General features: G+C 41.3%; 5 protein-coding genes across 5 annotated transcripts in view; 3 read left to right on the top strand and 2 right to left on the bottom strand.

Annotated features, from left to right (window-relative positions):
- Window positions 1-3,109, top strand: part of LOC103481122 (putative protein MSS51 homolog, mitochondrial) — a 6,743-nt gene extending 3,634 nt beyond the window's left edge. The window contains exons 4-6 of the mRNA XM_008436415.2: window positions 246-809; window positions 2,011-2,104; window positions 2,605-3,109. Coding sequence (XP_008434637.1) covers window positions 246-809; window positions 2,011-2,104; window positions 2,605-2,809 — 863 coding nt within the window. The 3' untranslated portion in view covers window positions 2,810-3,109. The remainder of the gene's footprint in view (window positions 1-245; window positions 810-2,010; window positions 2,105-2,604) is intronic.
- Window positions 3,110-3,768: 659 nt separating this feature from the next.
- LOC103481123 (myeloid-associated differentiation marker-like) lies at window positions 3,769-5,466 on the bottom strand. Its single transcript, XM_008436416.2, has one exon. The coding sequence runs from the start codon at window positions 4,937-4,939 to the stop codon at window positions 4,097-4,099; it is 843 nt and encodes a 280-aa protein (XP_008434638.1). The 5' UTR covers window positions 4,940-5,466; the 3' UTR covers window positions 3,769-4,096.
- A 409-nt stretch (window positions 5,467-5,875) lies between these two features.
- On the bottom strand, window positions 5,876-7,841 carry LOC103481154 (myeloid-associated differentiation marker-like protein 2). The gene has a single exon (XM_017301729.1). The coding sequence runs from the start codon at window positions 7,007-7,009 to the stop codon at window positions 6,113-6,115; it is 897 nt and encodes a 298-aa protein (XP_017157218.1). The 5' UTR covers window positions 7,010-7,841; the 3' UTR covers window positions 5,876-6,112.
- Window positions 7,842-7,922: 81 nt separating this feature from the next.
- cog7 (component of oligomeric golgi complex 7) lies at window positions 7,923-19,320 on the top strand. The gene is made up of 17 exons (XM_008436417.2): window positions 7,923-8,375; window positions 9,240-9,388; window positions 9,477-9,593; window positions 10,420-10,588; window positions 10,664-10,746; window positions 11,911-12,033; window positions 12,121-12,319; window positions 13,233-13,360; window positions 13,436-13,590; window positions 14,871-14,987; window positions 15,946-16,011; window positions 16,097-16,283; window positions 16,359-16,499; window positions 16,642-16,725; window positions 17,434-17,548; window positions 18,392-18,535; window positions 18,615-19,320. Exons 1-17 carry the CDS (start codon window positions 8,210-8,212, stop codon window positions 18,779-18,781), a joined length of 2,310 nt encoding a protein of 769 aa, XP_008434639.1. The 5' UTR covers window positions 7,923-8,209; the 3' UTR covers window positions 18,782-19,320.
- Window positions 19,321-20,557: 1,237 nt separating this feature from the next.
- Window positions 20,558-23,997, top strand: part of LOC103481125 (ubiquitin carboxyl-terminal hydrolase 31) — a 17,854-nt gene continuing 14,414 nt past the window's right edge. The window contains exon 1 of the mRNA XM_008436418.2: window positions 20,558-22,023. Coding sequence (XP_008434640.1) covers window positions 21,481-22,023 — 543 coding nt within the window. The 5' untranslated portion in view covers window positions 20,558-21,480. The remainder of the gene's footprint in view (window positions 22,024-23,997) is intronic.

Consider the following 23,997-nt stretch of genomic DNA (forward strand, 5'->3'; position numbering starts at 1 on the left):
TCCTGACCTCACGGCGGTTCTGACCTCGTGGCGGTTCTGACCTCATGGCGGTTCTCGGTCCATCCTGACCTCATGGCGGTTCTGACCTCATGGCAGTTCTGACCTCATGGCAGTTCTGACCTCATGGCGGTTCTGACCTCATGGCGGTTCTGACCTCGTGACGGTTCTCAGTCCATCCTGACCTCATGGCGGTTCTGACCTCATGGCGGTTCTGACCTCATGGCGGTTCTCCTCTTGTCCTCCAGGCGACCTTCCGTTCCCCACAGAGAAGTGGTCAAAGCCGGGGCCGGAGGTGAAAACCTGGGACGACTGGCTCTCCATGCAGGGCGTCCTCTCATCCCGCCTCGAGGCCGTCGTCAGTGGAGCCAACATGAAGGATTTATGGGCCGACGCCGGCCGGCCCCGACCCGGGGACGATGACCTGAAGCAGTCGCTCTGGAGGGTCTGCAGCGAGTTCTTCTCCAGGCCCCTGACCGTGGTCCTGGGCCTCAGGCTGTTCGGCCTCAGCCCGGCCTCCCGGCCGCTCACCGTCCACCTGGTGGGGGCGGGGCCCGGCGAGACGCTGGCGGCCAAGCTGAGCGACTACGACGAGCTGGACCACGTGTTCCCTGGACACCAGGGCATCGAGGTGGTCATGGTGGGGCCCGAGGTGGCGGACGGCCCCGTCCTGAGGCCCCCCCTCCGAGCCTTCGGCCCCAAGCAGAGGGTCTACCTCAGCGCCTACCGGGGCCTCTACCACCACTTCTGGGAGGAGCTGGTGGAGAAGGAGGCGGCGGCCAAACCGGACCTGGTGGTCGGTTTTAATCCAGGTCAGAACTCATCAAGATCAACCAGGTGTCAAACTCAAGGCCCGGGGGCCAAATCTGGCCCGCCGTAGCTTTTTATGTGGCCCTTTAGACTCCAGATTACATAATCAAGTCCCTGCAGGTTTTCACAAATCCACAAAATTCACAAAAATCAACAAATTCAAACATTTTTTTCTGATTTTGCTGCAAATTTCTCTCAAAATTGGTGAAAAACTTTGTGACTAAGTGACTAAGTGTCGCCTGCTGCTGCTTTAGCTGATGTCACATTGTAGTCTGAGTGATTCAATCACATTCAGCGTCACACGTTGGTACAAATATTGTAAAATGATCTTTACAAGTATTTCTAAAGCAGAAACAAAATCTGTGATTTTGATTGTAAAAAAAAACCAAAACCAACGGAGGAACTGATATTTAATTTTGAGAAACATTTATTGAATGCTGAAACAAGCAGCTATTTATTAACATTTTAACATTTTAATGGGTTTCATTACTACATTCTGACCCAACTGGCCCTTTAAGAACATTCAGATTTTTGATTTGGCCCAAAATGAAAACGATAATATTGATGTTTTAGAAAATGTTCCAGTAATATAATGGAATAATAATTTCAAGAAAACATTTTCAGAGATAAATAAACTTAAAATTTTAATTGAATATTTGACACTAGAACAGGAAGACATTTGAAATCTCCAAAATAAATAAACAAAACAACAAATGAACAAATAAAATGAGTTATGAAGAAAACTGTCCTTAAAATTGTCTAGTTGAGACCAAATCACCAGACAGGAGACTTTTATCATCCAATTAGTGGTAAAAATGGAAAGAAATGAGAAAAATACTAAATCTTGCAAATGGAAATTATTGAATTTGTTTTAATTTATCATCCATTTAATCAATTAATTACTTATTGTGACAGCTGCTTTATACTTTGGAACATAAATACAAAGTTTTCTCAGATCCACTTCAGTCTGAATTTCATAAATAATCATTTTTAGTGATTTTTTTTTAAATAGTTATTTGTGAATAAAAGGTCAAAGGGTTTAAAAAATAACTTGTTTCCCCAGATATCCATCTGCAGTGGATTAGGCCTAAAATATCTGATTAAATAATTTACAGTAATACAAATTATTTCAGCATTTTTACATAAAACGTGAAAATAAATTTGTTTAGAAATAATAGTAATTATTTGACTGTATATTTGCAGGTTTTGATGCCAGTCAGGGTCTGGACCAGGGCTGGCTGCCAACCCTGCTGCTCCTCCGCGATTATGAGATTCCCTCCATGTTCACCTCGCCGACGTAAGTTTCACTCATTTGGAGCCATAAACACCAGAATTTCATCCAGAAATACAGAAATCAGATGCAGATAAATAAATATGTAATAAATTCAGGGGTGTCCAAAGTGCGGTCCTGAACAATTTTGGGCCCAAATTCACATTATATGCAGTTTTGCTTCCTATAAAAGTGTTTATTTCGATACAAAAATGACATTTAGGAAAAAATAAATAAATAAATCATCAATAAAAAGGTCACATCCATCCAAGCGGCACAAAAATGTCTACTTAAAATTCCTCAATAAAGCATAAAGAGTTGGCATGGCAAATAATATGATTCTAAATAAAATAGATGCAAAGATAAAAGAAAATAAATGCATTTCCAGATCCTCAAGCCGCACTTTCTAGATTTTGATTTGCCAAACAGATGTTAAAAACTAAGCACCATTTTGTTTCTTCTTGTTAGAAAGTTGAGGGGGTGTGAATACTTTGTGTCCCAGCTGCTGGTCTGTCGTCTCTCTGCAGTGAGTCGGATATGACCTACAGTCTGCAAATCCTGCTGGAGCTGGAAATGGACCTGCAGGCCAGAGGAGCCAACCCGTTTGCCTCCCTGAAGCCGGAGGTCGTCGGGTCGACGCCCAACAAGCCTCCTGTCTTCTGCAACTCGCACTACTTCAGCTTCCAGGGTTTACTGGCGACGGCGGAGCTGGAGGAGCCAGAGTCGACCTGAAGGGGGCGCCGGTGGAAAAGCGTTTGTCATTTCATTTTTCATAAATAAAGGGAAATTATGTTATAATCGTAACCGGACTTTTAACAACGGAAACACTTGAAGGGTTTATAACTTTTAAACCAGGAGCTCCAGGAGTTGAGACATTTGCATCTATTATCTCAGTTTTGTTGCATTCAAATGAGGCTCAGTAAGATTTGAATATAATGAGTCTGTGAAATACGGCCGAGTTCACTGCAAAAACACAAAAACTCACCAAGCATTTTAATCTGTGCAAATATTTTAATACGCTTTAAATGCGACAAAATTAACTTACGAGTAACTTTTCAGCAAGATATAGAAGTCTGTTTTAAATAAATAAGTCCTTAATATTGACAAAAAAGAATTAGTTCTACTGGTGCTGTTACCTAGCAACCTCCGCCATGTCCAGCGTTACCTAGCAACCTAATTCTAGTTCCACTGGCAGATTATTTCATTTATAACATGGGGGAAAATGTCATAAGGTTAAATAATCTGCCACTGGAGCTAATTCTTTTTCATCAATATTAAGGAATTATCAACCTAAACAAGTTTTATTTCCTCTTCTTCGCTGCAAAAACCAAACCTTACCAAGTATTTTTGGTCTAGTTTTGTAGTGCAAAAACAAATATCAGTAAGATATAGGATCCTGTTTTAAGTCAATAATTCTTTATTATTGATTTGAAAAATAAATAAATGCTTCCACTGTTATTTGTGTGTTATTTCACAAATAACATGGGGAAAAACGTCTTGTTATAAATGAAATAATCTGCCAGTGGAACTAAAACTGGGTTGCTAGGTAACGGCTGGGCTTGGCTGGGGCTGCTAGGTAACGACACCAGTGGAACTAAAACTGGGTTGCTAGGTAACGGCTGGCCTTGGCTGGGGTTGCTAGGTGACGACACCAGTGGAACTAGAACTGGGTTGCTAGGTAACGGCTGGGCTTGGCTGGGGTTGCTAGGTAACGACACCAGTGGAACTAGAACTTTCTCATCAGTATTAAGGAGTTTTTAGTTAAAATAAGCCTCTATGTCTAGCTAAAATAGTTACTTAAATGTTAGTTTTGTCTTATTTGAAGTGAACTAAGATATTTGCACCAGAAACTAAACCAAAAATACTTGACAGAGTCACATAAAATAATTCTCTTGCCAGATATCAACTGATGTTTTAAGCTCCAGTAAAACAAGACAAACATCAAAACTTCACAGCTGTTTTTGTCTTTATTCACCAAGTGATGGAGCCCCAGGGCAGTGAAGTCACAGCTCAGCTTTTCTACAGTGACTTCATGGACAGAACCAGATCTACAATGTAAAGGATGAGGTTCAGAGCGCTTCCCACCGTGACGGCATTCATGTCTGCGTAGGAACATTGGATGCAGGTGTAAGGGTTGTGCCTGTAGCGTCTGTAGCCAAACACGGTCCAGAGGATGACAGCCAGCAGATACAGCACCGCCGCCACCAAGTTGAGCACAAACTCCACCAGGTTCAGCCTGAACACCAGCAGACACTGCAGAAGCTTCAGCAGGTTGAGGACGATGATGGCCGCGGTGACCAGGAGGCAAACTCCGAAGATAACGGCGCACAGTATCATCCCGAAAGGTTTGTAGAACCACTCCCCTCTCACAAAATGGTCGACGGCGGCGGTGAGGATCATGCAGGCGACAAATGCCTCCGATATGCGGAGGGTTCCTCTCAGGCTGGACATGTAGCCGCTGCCGAACGCCGTCTTCTGCTTGACGACGTCGACCAGAAAGCACGCCGCGGCGACCAGCGAGAAGACGAAGCACAGGATGTTCGCAATGCAGGTGAGGCAGACGAAAACGGCGGCGAAGGCCACCGTGGCGGAGACCACGGAGATGCAGCACACGGCTGTCAGGCCCAAGGTCAGGTCGGCCCAGTTGGGGAGGAAGGCCGCCAGCAGGATGTGCCAGCCTCTGCTCTCCACCACGAGCAGCACCAAGGGGACGACGATGCACAACACCCAGACGAACTCACACCAAACGCCCCAGGGGGCGACCATCCTGCCTCTGAACAGGACGACGGCCAGAGCCAGAGCGCTTGATATCATCTCCACCAGGCGAATAATCCCCTGGAAGCCGGAGAACGGGCCACACATGCTGCCGGGTTTGGGTTTCCAGGTCCTGGAGGTTCTGAGGAAGGAGCTGCATTCGCTCCAGAACTGAAGGACGAACCGTCGTAATGAAACTCCTCTCACTCCAGCACAGCGCTGCGACCGCTTTGTATTCAAATGTCTGAGTTGGTGCTCAGTTTGTACATGAAAATGACCAAACGGACCTGAACCGTAGTTGGAACGAAGCAAAATGGGACAAACTGTAACTCCAGATCAGAGTTTCTCAAACGGGTTCGGGCCGCGGATCATTTTACCCGTTTAACAAACACTCAACATAACACAACATCTTAATAAATACAACCTGAAATGAAAGTATTAGTCTCTTTACTGACTTATTATCATGAACAGTTCATCTCAGGGCATTTTGAGTTATTTTCATATTGTGAAACTTGTGGTTTCTAAGCTTTCCAATGACGTCAAACACATGGAAATAAAAGAAGCAGCTGTTTCTCAAAGCCAACTGTTGTGTGCATTAATAACATTTAGGCCTATTTGTAATTTAGAAGCACATTTAAAGAAAAAAAGACTCGATTTGCCCTGGCAGAAACAAAAATTAAAAATATAAAAATATACACCCATCTATTGTATTGAATTAATTTCATCATTTTTTTTATTAAATAAAAAATAATAACTGTTGAGGTGCAACCTGAGCATCTTAAGGAAGCAAAGACATTATCCTCAAGCTCTGCAAACTGTCAGCCGCGTTAAAATAAACATTTGCCTTAAAAAAACGGAAAGAAGAAAGGGTGGGAACTATTTCCCAGAATGCTTAGCGGTGTGGTTTTTGTATCCTGAGATGGAAGTGTGTTACATTGATCTGACTCTTGTGTTTTATTCAATGCTAACCTAAAAACTCAAAATTAATAAAAAGTTAACACAACTTACTACTGCAAGTTTATCTTTCACAAACTCACACATTTAGCTTCAAAATCTAAAACTCTCAAATTTTATTTGACTTACAGAGCAGAAGACAGTAGACCCAACTAAATGCAGCTCAAATGTTTTACAGTGTGGTCATGATAAGTTGCAGTATTCACCTTATTTATGCTGGAATTACAACACGGCATCTTTGGAAATATTATTAAAAAGAACAGTGGAGCTTTTCTGCACATTAAGGTCAAATTTCTTGACAGACACACTATAAAAAAATCTTAATATTTATGTTCGCTTAAAGTCACAGATGCCGAGAAGCGTAAAAATCAAGTCCACTGTAAAAAGGATGAGATTCACATAAGTAAAAAATGCAACCATGAACTGAATGGCCCAAATACAAAAGCTGGGGGGACAGTCGCTGGGGCGTGGATTGTGTCTGAACATGAAAATGGGCCACATGATGGCTGTGAATATGTACAGCACGACTGAGATCACCAGGAAAACAAAGACAAACCTGTCCAGGTTAAAGGGCAAACATTTCTTCAGCTTTTTTAAGATGTTGGTGGCGATGATGAGAGGCAGGATGGGGAAGGGGATGATGTACGCGATGACGCAGAAGATCAGCGCTGGCTTGTCTCTGTAACCGGTGAGAGACACAAAGATCATGCAGCTCACGAAGGCCTCCAGAACCTTCCAGAACCCGGGAAGAGCTGCCAGGTAGCTCCCTTTCTTCTTGTCCAGGAACTTGTCCTTCACCACTTCCAGGACGTAGAGGAAGCCACACAGGAAGGCGAACACGCTCACTATCCAGCCGTAGAGGCATTTCAGGCAGGCGTAGAAGTTGGCGTAAGTTATGGCGACGGAGACGGTCATGAGAGAGGAGGACATGGCCATCCCTGTGGTGAAGTCCCCCCAGTCCATGCAGAACAGGTTGAGGATTACATCGAGCCCGAACATCTCGATGACGGTGATGATGAGGGTCATGAAGGGGCAGAAGGCCCAGGTGAACATGGCGTAGATCCAGTAGGTATGGCTGCTCCCTCCTCTGAACATTCCCAGGACGAAGGTGACCAGACACAGAAYGATCTGAGCCACGTGGAGCCCGCCTCGCCCGGACATCAAGCTGGACGGATTAAACRCCGCCTTGGACATCGTGTCCTTGACATCGTCAATAACGCCCATCTTTCTAAGAGTCAGAGAAATGACTTGGTCCTCTCAGGTCGGCTGACAGATAACTTCTCCCTGCAGGGTTTCCTCTTCAGCTCTACYTTCCATGTAGTTGCTCTGGTTTGCATAACATTCATGGAGCAGACTGTGAATAATGAGACTTATCTGCTGCAGCTGATAGGAGCACGTCGCCCTTAAAGCACAACATTTAAAATTACTGGTAGAGAAAAACTGATGTCTTTATATTTTAGGTTTGTATTAAATGTTTGTTTTTTGTTGTTGTTCAACAGAAGTTGCATGCTTCCTAATCCAAGCTTTAACTGTTATTATCCACCAATACAATGTGAYATTCTATTGTGGAGTGCAAACTAGAGATGTACAGAACTGAAAATTTGGTCTGATATCAATATYCGATATTACCRTTAAGGCCRATTRCCGATAGATATTTACTGATATTATATATATTGTTTCCTAACTTATTAATACCATRAAAACCACCACTGAAACCCCAAACCTCAAATCCTGAGCTGCATCACTGTCACATGACCAACCACCACCATATACTAACGTTCTTATGGAATGTTAACTTTATGTGTTGGAATGTTGTGTTTTTGTGAAACAACATCAAACTAATTGTTTTTATGTTATTTTATGATTCTTAATGAGTACAGCAGAGGAATAAGACCATTGAGAGAAAAGAAATTGTATTTCTTCATAGTTTTGATAAAATTTTGAGAAAATAATTTTTCACAATGGCCTTAATCCTCTTCCGTATGTGAGGTTACACTTTTTAATACAAAAAATTTAATTATTAATAATAATAATTCCGATTCCCCGATACCTACAATTATTTATTGATTTTTAGTCGGGCCGTGACCTTATCATGTGTTTCCGGGGAAGGTAAATAGGAAGCACAAGCGGAAGTTGTTGTCAGTTTGGCTCTCTGCTAGCRTTAGCCACTGTGGAATATGTGTASTTTGCAGGTTTTGAGTGAGTAAACGTTTAAAAATAACTCTGGAGGAGGCCGTCGCTTTGTTAGAGCTTTATCTGGTTGTAATGGTCATCTCCTTTTCCTGGGCTATTTATTTTATATTCGTGTCGAAGCCTTTGGTTGGGAAGACTTAGCTAGCCCGGAGGTTACCAGGATGGCTCGATGACAGCCGAGGGGTCTGGCTGAACACCGGGGAACAGGCTGTGAGCTCTGGGAGCGGAGAGATGGACTTCTCCAAGTTCCTGGATGATGATTTCGATGTGAAGGACTGGGTGAACGGCGCCTTCAAGATGGTGCAGAAGGAGGCTCCGGGGAAAGCGGACACTCATGCAGCAACTCTGGTGATGAAGCTGCAGCTCTTCATCCAGGAGGTCAACAATGCTATCGAGGGTCAGTAACCAGAAAGCAGAACATATTCAGATATTATAACCAAACAGCAGAGCCTCAGTAATTGTCTTCACTGGCTTTAAACTAGCCGGGTGTCTAACAGGCCTAACAGGATCTGCTCAAGTTTATTATAGATTTAATTGTAATGCATGAAGCTTTCAGGTTTAGCAGTAAAAAATAATTTATTRGAGCAGAATAAGTTATTTCAGGTTTGAAGAGTCCAGATATTGTTGTTGTAGAGTGGTTCAGATGCAAAACTAAYATCTTTCTATTGAACTTTGACAAATTTAAAAGTTTCACAGACTTTAAATATTCTGAAATTAGAGTAGAATAATCTAATGCAGGTTAAAAGAGTCTAGATGTTGTAGTTTTGGAATTGGGGCTGTTTTAATCTGGTCCAGATGCATAAAAAGAACTAAAATCACCCTTTAATAAAGKCTCATAAATCAAATAAAAGTTTCACAAATAATAATCTGAGTTTGAATGAGYGCAGAGTCATTTAGTCCAGTTTTGCTGTTTTTAAGCTTAMGTTGTTATTTGTGGGTCAGATGTGTGAAAGATGCTGAAATTGCCCTTTATTGAAGCCTCACAAATCAAATGAAGGTTTCTCAAATYWCATATTTGGTTTTAGATATCTGGGAATGAGTGTAGAATAGTTATGAAATGTTTTGTAGTTTTTAACCTACAGCAGATTAAAGATGCTCAGGTTARTAAAGAATTAGATGGAATTGCCCTTTAGCCATTTCCGGAATAAAAAGTTATCTTCRGCTTCATCACTGTCCTTGGACTAGATTTGCTAGAAAATTGGAACTTTTAATATTACTTATTATTATTATTATGGTTGGAATTGGCTGTTTCTGTGTGCAGAGAGCAGTAACCAGGCGCTGCAGAACATGCCCCGGGTTCTGCGGGACGTGGAGGCGCTGAAGCAGGAGGCGTCCTTCCTGAAGGAGCAGATGGTCCTCGTCAAGGAGGACATAAAGAAGTTTGAGCAGGACACCGTGCAATCCATGCAGGTGTGTGGMAGCTGCTTTAGAAGAAGGCRCATGGCAASCAGAACRTAAAGTTGTTTWSAATAAACGATGTGGATCTCACACCCACCAGGTYCTGGTGGAGATAGATCAGGTGAAGAGTCGGATGCAGCTGGCCGCTGAGGCTCTGCAGGAGGCGGATAAATGGAGCACCCTGAGCGCAGACATTGAGGAAACCTTCAAAACTCAGGTGAGAAACCGACTTCTGAATGCTGCTTTCACTTCATCATATGGAACTTTATGTGRTTAGATTCTTTATGTAAATAACAAACGATGTGTCTTTGYAATACTCCATGTGTCAAACTGAAGGTCCAGGGGMCAAATCTGCTTTTATGTGKCCCTCTRGACTCCAGAGGGACASAAATAAAACCTTCAAAGTGACAGTTGTGCTTAAATATTGTTTCATCAATCAAATTAAAGCAGTTTTTATCTGTATTCTGCCAAATTACATCAACCAGTCCCTGCAATTTTTCACAGAAATTCATRCAAAATCTTTWGATTTTTCCATGAACTTTTGCACTAATGCATAATTATGAGTTTACTCTAAATWTTTGCAAAAATGTTAATMCACTTTGGGTTGGTGTGATACTAACTTCCACCTGCAGAGGGCAATGTTTCTTGYACTCCACTGCTGCCTCAGCTTCACTTACAGTCAGGCGATAAATACGWCAAGTAATAAAAAGTYACGTTTACAGTCGTACGTAGRTGGAAATATTGGAAAATTCCTTGCAGATATTTCTAAATTATCACCAGAAAATYCCCAAAACAATTGCAAAATCCTGAAAAATGTGAAAAAATGTTCAATATKTAATTTTWAGAAAGACTTATTGAATGCAGAGGCAGCTATTAATATATCAGCTGTATATTAATATCRGTTTTCTCACTCAGAGTTCATGTGTTGTATCAGTGCATCCTGACTCACTGGCCCTGGAGAACATAAAYRAAACTGAGTTGGACTCGGTCATGTCATGTGCTGTTGTTATGCTTCCAGTCTTATCAGACTTGTGTGTTTTCAGGACCTGGARGTCATTTCATCCAAGCTGACCAGCATGCAGAACAGCCTGGCCATGCTGGTGGACACGCCGGACTACTCTGAGAAGTGCGTCCACCTGGAAGCGCTGAAGAACCGCCTGGAGGCCATGGCCAGTCCTCAGATAGTAGCAACCTTCAACTCCATGTCTCTAGGTAACGAKCAGCTCCACCTCCTTCCATCCTCCCCACCTCAGCATCAACGACACTCACCTTCTCTCCTCCCTGCAGGTCAGGCCAAGGTGTTTGTTAAAGTCTTCACAGAGATCGACAGAATGCCCCAGCTTCTGGCGTACTACTATAAATGTCACAAGGTATACTGTCCAGRTCAGGACTGGGTGTGATTTAGTTATCAGGTTACTAAAACGGGTTTAAGTCGAGTAATTCGACTCATTAGTCAGGTTTAGTAACCTGATTTATCAAGTTACTACATCACACCAAGGAATAGGGATGCAAGTTAATGATTAATGAGTTAATGTAAAGTTGATATTATTGGTCGGCTATATTGATTGATAATCAAAGGGCTACACTTTTCATAACATCCATCCATTTATCCATTTTCTATACACCCTTGTCCCTTCGTGGGGTCAGGAGGTGCTGGTGCTTATCTCCAGGGAACGTTTCGGGCGAGAGGCGGGGTCACCTGGACAGGTCATTGTCATAAGATGCTGAATTAAAAAAAACATTTTTTTTTAACATGTTTACTTTTTTTATTTTTGTATTTTATATTAAATACTGATTGAATAAACAGAAAATTGTAATTTTCTCACATTAATAAACTTGGATATATTTGTAAAATACAACAAAAACAATAACCTCTTAGATGGYTGAATATAAAAATAAAATATGTGAATTAATACTTAGTTCCCTGTGAACAAACGCATATTAATACTACTGTCTGTAGCTTTGTTCTCTATGGAAAGTTAAAATTCGCTCCATGAAGYGCATGAATTCATGTCAGCCCTGCTGGTTGCCATCAGATTTTTTTCTCATCACGTTACTACTTTTCTCCGTCAACCCCTCCGCTTTGCTGACGTCACATCCTCCCCTTCGTAGCACAACACAAATCTTTGAATGAGAAGCTAACGTTACTCCGCCAYGTTGCTCGGCTGAATGAGCGCTATTAAGGTGAAACTTAAGACACTCGTCAATATAAGTGTTTATATTTAAAAACAGGACCGAATAAAGTGCCTTTTACATCTAGTAACAGGCTCTATTTGAACCGTTTCTCTTACATGGTCGGCAGGTTGTACCAACTGGCTCGCTTAAGGAAGACCAGCGGCGCCCTCTGCTGGATGGCGGCTAAACTACACCATTAAAAAAGGGTTAAGAGGACGTTTTTAGTTGATCGATTTGAACTCATTATAATCTAATAAACCATTAATGGACATTTTATTGTAAGTGGATTAATTGTTTGCACCTGCCACGTTAATAAACATGTGATTCATGTGGAATAATGTCTGATTTGCTGTCTGCAGGGCCAGTTGGTGAGCATATGGCAGGATCTCTCTCAGAGCGAGCTCAGCCTGAATCAGCAGCTGTCTGAGTTTTACGACACGTTACTCTCCACTTGGCACGCGCAGGTGCAGTGGAGCAGCCAGGTGAGACCTGCTGCAGCACCAGGATGGCTGGTTTGGACTGAGTGCTGATTGGTGCTAAACTGTGTGATGCTGAACCGCTCGCTGCAGGTGTTTAAGAACCCGTACGAAGTGGTGACGGTTCTGCTGATCCAGACGCTGGGGGCCATGGTGCCGTCCATCCCCGTGTGTCTGAGCAGCGCCATGGAGCGGGCCGCCCAGGAGCAGCGCCTGGACTACCTGCTGGAGCTCCACCAAACCACCTCCACCTTCGGCCACAGCCTGGAGGCGGCCATGCTCCCACACCTGGGTTCGTACGAACGCCGCCTGGACGGCGACATTCTCTCACGTCACGGCCACAAGCTGCGATTTTTGTCGGTTTTAYTTTATGCCATGTGGTAAATTGAGGAAAAGTAGCTCATAATTGTGAAATGGAGGAAAAATTAAACGTTGGTTTCATAATGTGGTTTATTAAAATCTCAAAAGTGTGGCAGGCACATGTATTCAGCCCCACAAAACACATGAGTTTGATTTAATCTTAAAATTATATACCAAGTCAAGAATGTTTCCAACATTTAGTTGGATCAAAACATAATCTGGTTATTATAATGGCCTATTTAAAGTCTGGTCTGAGAATCCATGAAAAGACTTGAGAAGTGTTGCAATCTGACTGAACGTATTTCCAAAGATGAACAGTTCAGAATCTGAATATTTTATAAACTCCTAGGAGCTGAATACAGATGCATTCCACACTTTTCATATTTTTAGTTATGAAATAAAATATAAAAATGTTGCTCTATTTTGAATAGTCCTAAATCAATTAATGATAAAATAAAACGAGCTCAATAATTTCCATTTGCATAATTCATCATTTTTCTCTTTATTTCTACCAAAAACTGGATGAGAAAAATGGTCAATCTGGTATTTTGGTCTCAACTGTCCTTTTTTTGAAGGACAATTTTGTTTACATTTCATTTTATTGTTTTGTTTATTTATTTTGGATATTTAAAGTATCWTCCAGTTCCTTTGTTAAATGTCTGTTAGAGATAAAAGTTTATTGATCTTTGACAATGTGTTCTTTTGTTCAATTTAATATGAAAATGTTTTCAAAACAACAGCACTATTGTTTTACTGCAGTAACTTCTGGGACTTTTTATCAGGTTCCATTAAAATCTCAGTAAAATAAAAGGACGGTTGAGGTTGTAACGAATATTTTGTTCCAGGTGAGAACAACCTGCTGAAGGTGAACGAACTGGTCTGTTCGCTCTACGACCCGTACAAGTCCTACCAGCTGCAGTACGGCGAGCTGGAGGAGACGTTCCTCCTCATCCAGATCAGCGCCGTCCCTCTGGTCAGACCGCCGCTCCTCCGCAGAACCACCAGATAACCAGCCGTCTGTCTGTAACGCTCTGTGTGTGTTGCTCAGGAACACGGGGAGGTGATCGACTGCGTGGAGGAGCTGAGCCGCTCTGTGGGGAAGTTGTTTGGCCTGGCGAGTGGCGCCGTGGAGCGCTGCGTCCGACTGACCGATGGGCTCGCCGTGTGCGGCCTGCTCAGAGCTCTCAAAGCCCTGTTTACCAAGTAAAGGCACTTTTCTCACTTCCAGCTTCAATTAGGGATCAATCTGTTTGATCAGTTAATCAAATTTAGCATTTTTGAAGATTGAAATTTTGGAAAATCTGTTATTTTTTTCCACCTACACAGTAGAGCTGTAGTGATGCAATAATCTCATGATGCGATACAATACACGATATTCTGCTCACGATACGATATATATATTGCGATTTCCAGCAGACGATACAATTCGATACACTTTTGCGATTTTCTGAAAAATTTTAGAGGGACAGAGTGATTTTGGTGACATTTTGTGACTGTTATAGAGTTGGACTGAATTAATTTAACTGAAAACTGATTAAAAGCACCAACTGCACAATACCTGGCTCTGGTTGGACATGGACTTAAAGTCGACAGCTGGACAAAATGAATCAAAGACGTGGTGAGAAAACGTTTCTTTTAATTGAAACAGTACAAACTGTAGCTTACATGAATTTGTAAAGTAAATAAAGTTCAAGTACCTGCTCTGAATAGTTTGATGCCTTTTTAACCTGGACACTCTAAGCCTGATGACCTGATCACTCTCCCGGCGAAGCAAGCAGTGAGTGAGCAAGGTGACAGGTGGATGTTACGATACTTCTGGATGAATATCGATTTTTTTTCTAGGAAAGAAAATATCGATATATGTTGCAAAATCGATATTGTTACACAGCCGTAATACACAGTCGTTGGGTTCAAAGTGATGTCAGCACGCCCAGGGCGGCCATCTTGTTTGTCATGCCTGTCATCCAACTTCTGTTTATTTACACTTTGAATTATATGATAAAATATTACAGTTAAACTACTTATTTTTTCTTTTAGAAGKGATAATATTACATGAAAACAGTTGTAGGAATACAGGAATAGTGTCGTATGGCAAAGTTTTAATATTACTGTGAAGATTAAAGTAGTAATCTTATGAGAACACAAAAAACAAAGACAAAAAATAGTTCTTATTAAAACAATTTTATTCTCATAATATTAAGACGTTCTAGTAAAATTGCGACTTTATTGTGCTAATATTTTGACTTTTAATGTTCTCGTAGTTAAACTAAATTCTTTGTAGACTGGCCTTAATAAAAGCCACTTTTTGAGAATGTTTTCCATCATTTGAAATTTCTTTCTTAGAAAAGAAAGCAAGAAGAAAATCRATTAAAATCGGACCTGGTGTGAAAAAAATCAGATATTTTATTTTTAASCCAGCTCTAATTTAAATTTATATCAAACATAWTCYTTTGAATAACCCTGTTATTCCTTTAAAAACTCAGGTATGTGTCGGACTTCTCTACAACGCTCCAGTCCATCAGGAAGAAATGCAGACTTGAGGAAACACCAAGTTCCTCTGCTTTCCAGGAGGACTGGACCGCCTTCCAGAACTCAGTCCGGTGAGTTTGCTGTTAAAACAAAGTTCATCCAAACGGGGATGAAAACGATTGATCGATTTACTTGTCRATTAATTGTTTGCTCTATTAAAATKAGCTTAAATCGATAATAACATCCGCTTAARCCTCCTTTCAAAGTTGTAGYTTGGCCTCCACACAGCAGAGGGCGCCGCTGGTCGATATTGAATCAAAGATGGCGGAGCCAAATCAGAACGGGAAAGAGAAACGGTCCGAATAGGGTCCGGTTTGGGATGTAAAGTCAACTCTATGTGGTTTGGTTTGAAACACTGATGAACTCTTTAGTAGCTGCGCGTGACGGAGCGACGTCAGTTTCTCATTCAGACGTTTCTGACGTGCTACGAAAGTGAGGAAAAAYGGAGGCAACAGAAAAATAAAGCGAGGTTGATTTTTATTTTTATTTTCAGCAGCCGATTCCTGTTTTGTTATATTTTATAAATGCAAGTTTATTAATGTGAATAAAGGAGAATTTTCTGTTTATTCAGTTTGTTCACAAAGATTGTGAACAAACAGGAGGTCTCACTTCAACATAAATTGTAGATCTGTATTTGGTGTATTTTTTAGTTAAAAAAATATTTATTTAATTCAGGGAATTTACCCACAGTGGGTAGCGTGTCCAGAAATTTAACTCAAGATTAGCGATAATTSATAATAAAATTAGTAAAATAAAAGTTAAAAGTACAGAGTAGCTAAAGTAACTTTTTCCTAAAAGTTACTGTAACTGTAAAAGTTATTAAACCCCAAGATACTTAGTGATTATTTAAGGTGAAAATAAAAAAGTAACAGTAATTTGAAAGTTGACACAGCTAAAAATGGTGTTAAAATCTAATTGTGTTTATTTAATTTCTGCATTCAGCAACAAAATGGCCGCTTATCAGTTAGTGGATGGATGAGATGAAGKTTAGATTAACTCATTAATCTGTAACTTGCTCGGGTTTCACAGGATCATCGCCACATGTGGAGAATTGCTGCGACAGTGYGGGGCTTTTGAGCAGCAGCTGTCAAACAAGTGAGAAACCTTCTTCCTGTCAACCGTTTTTATTTAGTTTTTAAGAGTAAAAAAATAATAAAAATGCTGCTCATGATCACTGCAGGATCCTGGGCACAGCGGGTAAGTACTTATCGGAGTCTTACAGCCCGCGCAGCCTGGCCGGCATCCAGGAGGCCAATTCCACTGACAGGAAAAACGCCACTAAAAACCCCTGGCAGGAGTACAACTACCTCCAGAGGGGCAACRTGGCCGAATACAACAACCTGATGGAGATCCTGTTCTCGCTGAAGGTAGGACGCAGGTTGTAGTCGGCACTGAGCGTCCGGCTGCTGGTCTTCTGGTAAATAACGAYGGTGGCGTTGCAGGAAAAAGGCACGGGGAACTCCAGCCTGCTGGCTGAGCCCAGATCAGCTCTGACCAGGCTCAACCAGCAGGCCAACCAGCTGGCCTTCGACTCCGTCTTCCTGCAGATCAAACACCAGCTCTGCCTCGTCTCCAAGATGGAGGTGAGTGCGTGTCGGGTTCCCACATGATTTGATTTCAGGTGTTAGTGGGTATAATTTTAGCTCCTTGGTGTTGTGGGAGATTTACTCTGGAGTGCTGGGTGTCCTGTGTCTTTAAGTCTGGCCTCGTGTTGCTCTGGTTTAGAGTCAGGACGCGTCTGCTATTGGAGAGAGCTACACTGAAGACCTGCCCACTTTCAGCCTGTCACCACAGGAGTATATCACAAACGTAAGTTTATGTGTTCATTCCAAACTTTCTTTGATTCAAAGTTGATTTAATTTCAAGGGGAATTCAGCACAAGGAAAAAAAAAGTTTATCACATTACAACTTGTCCTGTCATGATAACAGATTTTACTGGACGATAAGTTGTTCCAGAAGTTATCGCGATATATTTCCATAAATCAGCTAAAAAAAAAAAAAGTGCGAGATTAATCTCACACTTTTTCTAGCAAAAACAAGGAAATGTGAGTTTGAAAAGTGAAAAAACTGAAATTTTGAGGTTGATCTCAGAAATTTTCTAGAAAAAATCTTGGAAAATTTTGAGTTTGAAACGTTAAAAATCATCTAGAGAAAACTGAGATTTTTATATCAATGTCAGAAATTTTTTAGGAAATTTTAAAAAGTCGAACATTTTTTCCCTTTTTTTTTTTTTTGTAGAAAATTTCAGAGTTTTTTGGCTGAAATTTACTCCGTTTTTCTGCCTGTGCGTTTCTCTGTATTTGGGCTGTAATACGTCGTCATGCGTGAACTTCTGCAAATGCAAAATCACTAAAAACTGAAGGAATTGATGTAATGAAGCAGTGAACAGATAAAATTTGCTTTGATTGATAAAATAATATTTTAGCACACAACTTGATTGGAACAGTGGAGTCTAGTCGGACAGGTAAAAAGGCTGTTTTTGTTTATGCGGCTCAAACGACTCTCTCTCCTCTCCAGATTGGACAGTACCTCATGTCMCTGCCTCTCCACCTGGAGCCCTTTGTGACCCAGGAGGACCCGGCGCTGGAGTTGGCCTTACATGCTGGGAAGCTGCCGTTCCCTCCAGAGCAGGGTACGCCACTAATTCATCCTCATTTTAATCTTCTCTATTGCTCCATATCTGCATGACGAGGATGGTCACATCAGATCTTAACTCTATCAAAGCTTTTCTCTTAACAAAACAACGTTTTTCTTGCCTTTTTGCCTTTTCGTGACTTTCTTCTGGTAATAYAATGACGTTAGTCTCACCATTTAAAAAACAAACCTTAGTTTACATTCAGAGTCTTAAGTGGATGCGAGTCAGGAGCGCGGCGCGTTAAAGCTTTTCAAACGTTTTGAGCGTTCGACACTGGAGTTGAAAAATCTGAACTTTTATCTCTGGATGCAGAGGATCAACCAATCAGAGGCTCTGCTGTGTAACGAAGTGGCCTGTAGGTTAGCAGGTCATCAGACTCTGGTGAGACGGCGCTCATGGCCCAGCATCTCTGAACATTTGGTAAATTCAAACAGCAGCATTTTGTTGATTCCAGTAAATAAAACATTGATACTCTCAGTATTTGATCCTCCATTGTTGAAAGTAACCGGAAGAGGAATAAAAGGCGAGAGGCTYCGAGGCGTCGGGCCGTTACCTGCCGTCACCGTAGTTTGTTCAATAGAAACTGAACRTAAAATGTTGAGCAGAGACATCTGAGCCTCTGTACGACTGCAGAAGTTTTCACTACATAATAATTTGGTGTCATGGAAAACGACGCGAGTCTAGAGCGATTTTGACGCACGTCTCGAGGAAAATGCCAAGCATTAAATCAAAGTGCAAACACGTCCAGCTCGAAGCGTCRGAGGCGTTTTTTACGTGTGAAACRYGTTGGGTGTGAACGCAGCATCGTACTAACAGAAACTTTTCCCCTTGTTGTCTCAGGCGATGACCTTCCTGAGTTGGACAACACAGCAGACTACTGGCTGGGCTCCATCGCCAGGGCAACCATGCAGACCTACTGCGACGCCATCTTGCTCATCCCCCATCTCTCCCCTCACTCCACCAAACAGCTGGCCACAGATATCGGTACGGAGCCCCGGAAACGCCTCCAGGTTCTGCTGGTTCTGTCGTTGTGTGTGGAGTCATTTGAGTTTGTCTCCCTCAGAGTATCTGAGCAACGTGATGGACGCTCTGGGCCTGCAGCCGTCCCGCACGCTGCAGCACATCGTCACGCTGCTGAGAGCCAAACCTGAAGACTACCGGCAGACGGCCAAGCTGCTGCCGCGCCGCCTGGCGTCCAGCCTGGCCGCGCTGCGCGCCATCGACTACTAGCCGCTCTGACGGACCCCYGCCGCAGGAAGAGACGTSAATGACRGATGTTTTACATGTTACGCTTCTTTATTTGGGTCTTTTCTGTGATCATTCTCTTTGTGTTTTGCAGCATTTTGGGTTTTTGTTCATTKTGGAGCAGARGAAACTGAAATCAGAATGTTTGACATTCTTTCCCAAGTTTTACCAGTAAATCTGCCTTCAGTTTAAGCCAAAACCTGATATTTATATATTCATATTTTTGCCTAATTTATGCATCTATGAGARRGKAAATTCTCTATGATCCATATATCTAATTAACTATTCCATACTGATAATTGATCTGGGGGATGAAGGTATTCAGAGGAGGTATTTCTGTTATGTTTTTTATTAAATCAGTCTCATGTTTTGCTAAAACATAATTAGAGTATATATTTCTGTTTTGTTTGGGCTGACTCATGATTGTCTCTATTTTGGATAGAAAGGGTTTTTTGTATTGTGAAAATCTGTATTATAAAAATCTGATGACACTATAATGAAGCCTTGATGTTTGTTTTTACAAGCTTAATGTAAACTTTACTGTGTTTCAATGTTTTTATAAACRTATATATTAAATATTAGATTTTATATTMAAATATTCTCCACTTTAAGTCACAGATTAACTTTGATTAAACTTTATTAATTCCATTTTAATGTTTTTAGTTAATCTAAAAGTCTAAATCTCTGCAGGCCTAAATTAAGGATTCAAGAATAAAACAAACTGCACTGCAATTAAATATTACAAATAATAACGAAACTGCTAATCTCAAAAATAACTGTTTTATAGAAGATCTCTGCAGAGGGAAAACCCACATCAGTGTTTCTTTTCTCATTTAGAGCATTATGTACTTAAAGTTGATCCAAAATGTATTTTTCAAAGTTCTTAAATTTGTATGAATATTTCATAATTTACTGTTTGAAGTAATTCCACAAAGCATCAACCTTCAAATTACTGCTASTTTTTTATTTTCACCTTAAATAATCACTAAGTATCTTGGGGTTTAATAACTTTTACAGTTACAGGAACTTTTAGGAAAAGTTACTTTAGTTACTCTGTACTTTTAACTTTTATTTTACTAATTTTATTATGAATTATCGCTAATCTTGAGTTAAATTTCTGGACTCTACCCACTTTGGGTAAATTTCCTGAATTAAATAAACATTTTTTAACTAAAAAATGCACCAAACACAGACATACAATTTATGTTGAAGTGAGACCTCCTGTTTGTTCACAATCTTTGTAGTTTTATTTTCTGTCTAGAGCTTGTTGGAAATCACTAAAACTACCAAAACATCTCAAGTTACATTGGAAAACATGTGGAAAAGTATATCTTATGTTTGAATTTGTTATTTTGTAATTATTTTATGTTATGTTTGTTTTTCTATATAATTTTGTCTTTAAAATACCAAAATTTGCGCATAACTTTCTATTTTTGTCGGGAATGACATCAGTTTTATACATTAAATCAGATGTTATGATRCGTTACTCAATACTCAAACAGCATTTTTACAAAATACTGTCAATTTTGCTTTTATTTGAGTAAATATATATTGCAGTAGTGGTGATACTCTTAGTAGACATATTTTATAATTATATTGTGATGATTATAATTACTCAATAATTGTGACTTTGCGGTTCAATAATTACAAATGATTATAAATATCTTCTTTAAATGATCATACATTATACTGTTTTGTGGCCTTTATAATAAAATGAGTAAAAGATGCTTCGTGTTTATCCCGGATGTTCTGCTGAGCGGGTTCGGATGTTTTCCCTCTGGAAGCAGCTGGCTGCCGCTCGGCTCTGTCCGGGAGGATGGAGCATCATCAGCATCACATGCTGCTGGACCTGCTCTCCTCCAACATGGACCAGTGTTTGGGCCTGACGTCAGCCGTCACCGCCCTGCCCGCCCGCAGTATCTCTGCCTACAAACTGATGATGGAGACGGGGAGCAGCGGCCTCGCAATGGAGCCCAACCGGAGGCGGAAATAAGGCGCATTCAACCGMAGACAAACACTGGACGGACGGAAAGAGGACAACTTTCTGATGGGGACAAGGCCGATAATCTGAACTCCTGACCCGGGAAGCGATGCCTCTCCGCGGCCAGTCGCCAGGGAGCGGCGGGCTGTGTCGCTCCGGTCCGGGGCTTCCCTAGTTTGGCAGAGCGCCTGTGATTGGAGCGCCGTGGAGGTAATTTAGGGTAAATGTTTCCTATAAGCCATAATTTAAAAAAAGAAAAACACGCATAATGGACCTGAATCCGGAGGAAATCGTCCACCTTTAACAGGGTGGAGCTGCGGGTTAATAAATGATGAGGCATTCCGCTCGGCTCTCTGATTGAAGCTGCTGTAGATGTTTATGTCCGACAGAAACTCCAGCGGTCCGATGTTGAGCCTCGACAATGGACAGGTGCTTGTTTCCCAGCTGGAGATGCTGACGGCTGCTTTCAGCCCCGGCTTTAGCACCAAATACCCCGACAGTTGGCTGTTTGTGCGATCCGACGCGCCGCCGCTGCCAGTGGRCTGATTCGGTTCTCATCCGGTTCTCCAGAACTGCGGGGCCTTTATGTTTCTGTGAAATATGCCCGGGCCTCGTCCGGAACAAAGTGATGGAGAGCAGATGTTGTGAGCGCACAGCGGGGAAACCTTTCTGCATCTAAGGCGCAGCAGCAGGGAGAGCCATCATGTCCAAAGCGGTCAGCAGCAAGGAGAAGAAATCCTTCAGCAAGAAGCTGTTCCGGAGGAGCTCGGTCCGATCCGTGGGGAGCTTCATGAACAGAGTCCTCCGGACCCTGTCCACGCTCTCCCACTTCGGAACCGACGAGCAGGCCGCCGACGACGAGAAGGACGAGGCGGCTTTGATACCGAGCACCACCGGAGGCTCCGTCCCGTCCGACGACAGCGACTGCGGGGGGTTCCCCTTCGGGGACAAGGTGCCCGGTGTCGCCGGGCTCAAGAACCACGGTAACACCTGCTTCATGAACGCCATCCTGCAGTGCCTGAGCAACACGGAGCTGTTCGCGGAGTACCTGGCTCTGGAGCAGTTCCGGGGGGGAGAGGCGAGCAGCGGCAGCAGCGAGAAGGCGAAGCCCAACGGGGCGCCGCTGGTCCAGAAGAAGGGGAGCAGCCAGCCGCAGGAGGCGGGAGAGGTGACGGAGCAGCTGTCCGGCCTGGTCCGGGCTCTCTGGACCTTCGAGTACACACCGCAGCACAGCAGGGACTTCAAGGTAAACTTTCGGGGAAATGCAGGGGCGTTTCCAGAAAGTTTTGAAAGGGTTGTTCTGATTATAGTAGCAAAATATCCTCAAAAGTTTCCAAACAAAGAGTTTTGTTTAAGTATCAGAATAGCTACTTTTAAAGTACTAGAACGATCCCAGAAGATTTAGATTTGGGGTAATTTTCCTGTTATCAGAACATAAACACAGCACTGTAAAACATTAGTAGGTGGTTTAACTTGAAAATGCAAATTAAGTCAACAAGAAAATAGTTTTGGTTTTAAATTAAAGTTCATGAAGTTGATTTAACAACAAGAGAGAAGTCGTCTAAACATTGTTTTTTTTAAGTTCATTAATCTTGAATTGTGAGTTTTAACTTATTGCTGCAAATAATTATTTCACAAAATGCAATAAAAAAAACTGTCCTCACCCAGTTAAAGAGACACATTTATGTTATTTTACTCATAATATCAAGTTAAAATAAATACTTATTTTACTGTAGAATAATTTAAATTCTTGTTTCAAACTGCATGAACCAAATTTCTGATCTGATGRTGAATTTTATGAAACATCTGATTGAATTCAGCTCAGAAACATTTAGTGTGATCAGATTATCCTCAAGCGTTGCAAACTTCAGCTGCAGTAAAATCATTTTAATTCTAAGTTTTAGACCAGGTGTTCGGTCTCTAGACCACAATAAARCAGGTCCAAATCACAGCTACAAATAAATTACTCTTATAAATTATGACTGTTTTAARCARTGGGTGTCCAAATGTTTTGCCACTTGGGTTAAATTTTTAAAAATCTTTTTAAAATAGTAAAACAAAAGTAATTTCATTGCTAATTCAATTTTGTTTTTCCTACAAAAACTAAACATGTAATATTTTAATGAACTGGAGGACTCAAGGTGTTCAGTTTCCTAAATATTTGGGGTTGAAAATCTTGCAGTTGTGCAACAAGAGCTGGAATCGTGTCCTTCTCTCTTGCCGTATTTAGCCATGAGTTTCCTGAACAGACGTGTCCAAATCTGCCTTTATATTATAATTCATTGAATGTTTGTGGTTCTACCAGCAGTGACACTAAACCGGAAGCAAAAAGTCTGGTTAATAAAAGTGCAATAATTTGTTTTGAACCTAAAAAGTTTTAATTTGTTGGCAAAAATCTTACCTGTCAAAATCAAAATTATGTCAAGGGCCGTAATTGGCCCTCTTACCGCATGTTTGGACACCCCATTGTTTAGATCTAGCTTTAATTAATTTAAAACTATGAAGCAACAATTTTAATAATTTTACTTTGCAACAAAAGTTAACAGAGTCCTTCTGAGCAGCAGCGTTTAAAGTTGGTTTAAAGTGTTTTAWAGTGTTTTATTTGGGTCTTTATTTAGTGTTTAAATTCACTTTTCTCTCAAAAATCTAAAACTCTTCTCCTCTTCATTTTTAAACCAAGAAGCCCAAAAAGCTGCAGGACTAAAGTTGTTATTTTCAGAATCTTGCGGCTTTATTGCAGGTGAAACATGTSCAACAACACAATAAAAGTCARTCTAACAGAGWGATGCGTTTGCTTTATAAAGTCTTTCCTTCAGCCGTGTCCCTGAGCTGCATTCACTCTAAAACCACATTTCAGAAATGAAAACTTTGCCTCTCACACATGAAAGCCTGCTCATCATGGCCATATTCCTTTCAGGCCTGCAGCCTATTTTCTTTCAAAAGCCCAAAAAAAGCTCAGAAGAAAAGCTAAACTGAAAAGGGTCATTGAGCATCAGCTTTACTCTTGACAGTCGGACTATTTTTGGACATTTTTTCCTCTTTTTTTTTTTCTACCTTGGTTGCCAGTCAGGGTATAAACAGCCTGATTGGGTATAGATCATTACTGTTAAAGGCAGAAGCACTGAATATGTAGAGCCAAATGGAAAATGAGGCTGAGCTCTTAGTCAGATTAGCAGGATTTGTATTTTTAGGTTCTCATTTTTTGGTTATTTTTGATTTT

Source organism: Poecilia reticulata, linkage group LG19 (assembly GCF_000633615.1).
Source record: "Poecilia reticulata strain Guanapo linkage group LG19, Guppy_female_1.0+MT, whole genome shotgun sequence".
Taxonomy (NCBI): domain Eukaryota; kingdom Metazoa; phylum Chordata; class Actinopteri; order Cyprinodontiformes; family Poeciliidae; genus Poecilia; species Poecilia reticulata.